The sequence below is a fragment of the Wasmannia auropunctata genome, unplaced genomic scaffold (assembly GCF_000956235.1).
Source record: "Wasmannia auropunctata unplaced genomic scaffold, wasmannia.A_1.0 LD335489.1, whole genome shotgun sequence".
NCBI lineage: Eukaryota > Metazoa > Arthropoda > Insecta > Hymenoptera > Formicidae > Wasmannia > Wasmannia auropunctata.
The window spans coordinates 12335-14184 of record NW_012027401.1 but is presented as its reverse complement, the minus strand read 5'-3'; the positions used below and the strand labels follow the sequence as shown (position 1 = coordinate 14184).

The 1850-nt window shown below is 37.5% G+C and overlaps 1 protein-coding gene across 1 annotated transcript; it reads right to left on the bottom strand.

The window, feature by feature from the left end:
- Positions 1-1414: 1414 nt before the first annotated feature.
- On the bottom strand, positions 1415-1831 carry LOC105456906. Its single transcript, XM_011701267.1, has one exon. It carries the CDS (start codon positions 1736-1738, stop codon positions 1415-1417), a length of 324 nt encoding a protein of 107 aa, XP_011699569.1. The 5' UTR covers positions 1739-1831.
- Between the last annotated feature and the right edge of the window lie 19 nt (positions 1832-1850).

The window sequence follows — 1850 nt, the reverse complement described above, 5'->3', positions numbered from 1 at the left end:
GATGAAATGATGACACGTAAGGACACGTTATGTTTTCGAACGGCGCGCGTAATCTCACATAAGAACGCATCTTGACGGACAGTCGCTCGCTTTGGGTGTTGCAAATGCGCCTTGGCGGACAATCTGAATAAGAATAATAAGATGAAAACTGGAACCGCCAAAGTGGCATTTTCGTAGACTCGATTTCGAAATCTCGGGATTGACTGCACCGATTTTATTCGGATTGGTCTCAATTGAAAGTTCGTATCAACATTACGAGGGTCATTTGAAAAGTTTCCGGCCTTATCAACATAAAGTAACTGTAGAAAAAAGTTTCTTTCGCCGTCCGATAGATAGCCTTGACATATGTAAACCGTAAAAATTTGAAGTCATTCTGATCATTACTCTGTCTATGGCAACTCTCCAAAGTTGTCAGCTGACATTGTCTGTCAACAATGGAGAAAATCAAGTATCGCGCAGTGATAAAATTCCTTCATTTGAAAGGAAAAAAGACTCAGGAAATAAAAGATAAGTTAGACTCTGTATATGGTAAAGCATCCCCTTCATTTACAACGGTCAAACATTGGGTGGCCGAGTACAAACGTGGGGTCGTACGAGGATTTTAGACGAGGAACGTTCCGGGCGCCCGAAAATCGCTACAACTGACGAAATAATCGATTTTGTGCACCAAACTGTGATGGAAGATCGTCGATTGACTGTTAAGGATATTGCTGAGGCTTGTGAGATATCATAAAGAATTGGATATGAGAAAATTATCCGCGCGCTGGGTGCCGCGCTTGTTGACGATCGACCAAAAGCGCAATGTCAAAATTGAACGAATTGAAGTTTGAATTGCTTCCACACCCACCCTACTCGCCAGATCTAGCTCTCAGCAACTTTTTCCTGTTTTCAAATTTGAAAAAATTTCTCGGGGAAAAAATATAAGTCAAATGCTGAGGTGGAAAACGCTGTAAATCAATATTTTTCAGGTCTAGACAATCAATTTTTTTCTGACGGTTTAAAAGGATGGGAGAAACGTTGGACCAAATGTATCGAGTTGCAGGGAGACTACATCGAGAAATAAATTTTGTTTTGCTTCGAAATATATGTTTTTCTTAAAAAGGCCGGAAGTTTTTTAAATGACCCTCGTATATATGAAAATATAATTTTTTTTCTCTTAACCTAACTGAAAAAATAAAGTCTCACTTTGTACGATTTATTACATCTTGCCTAAGAATAATAAACTTTGAAAAAAATAATAATAGAATTTTCAGTTAGTTCAACTTATCTAACAACTCGTTCATAGTTTCGTACTATTCAATTGCTTCACTTTGAAGCCGCATTCTTTCCTCATGTCGTTTTTTGCTTGGCTAGTTCTCGTATAGTAGCTCTTTCTTCTTGTTGGAGCATGAATTATTCTAGCTCTTTGTTAATTTTATTTGTTTTTTAGTTTCTTAGACTTCTCAGGTTTTAAGATTTTTTTAAAGTTTTCCTCCTCTTCCTTGTCTTCAGAAGATATTGAGCGCTTGTCTTTCTTCAAGCTGGAAGCGATAGCGACAGGTTTAATAAGTGGCTTTTCGCCAAGTGTTGCATCCATTTCATCGTAGAATTTGCAAGTTTGCAAGTCTTGCCCACTCTTGTTTACATTATTGTCCTTAGTTTTGACATAGTTTCTTCGAACGTCTTTAAATTTGTTTTCGCACTGTTTTCCAGTGTATTCCCAAAGAGGATTTTCCTTGTATAATTCTGCAGCAATCATCTTCCACACCTTGTCATTTTTTATAGTAATACTCTTAAATTTGTCCTCATGTAATTTCCACTGATTAGTGCCTTGATAGCGTTATCACAGTATAATCAGTAGGTCCACTCAG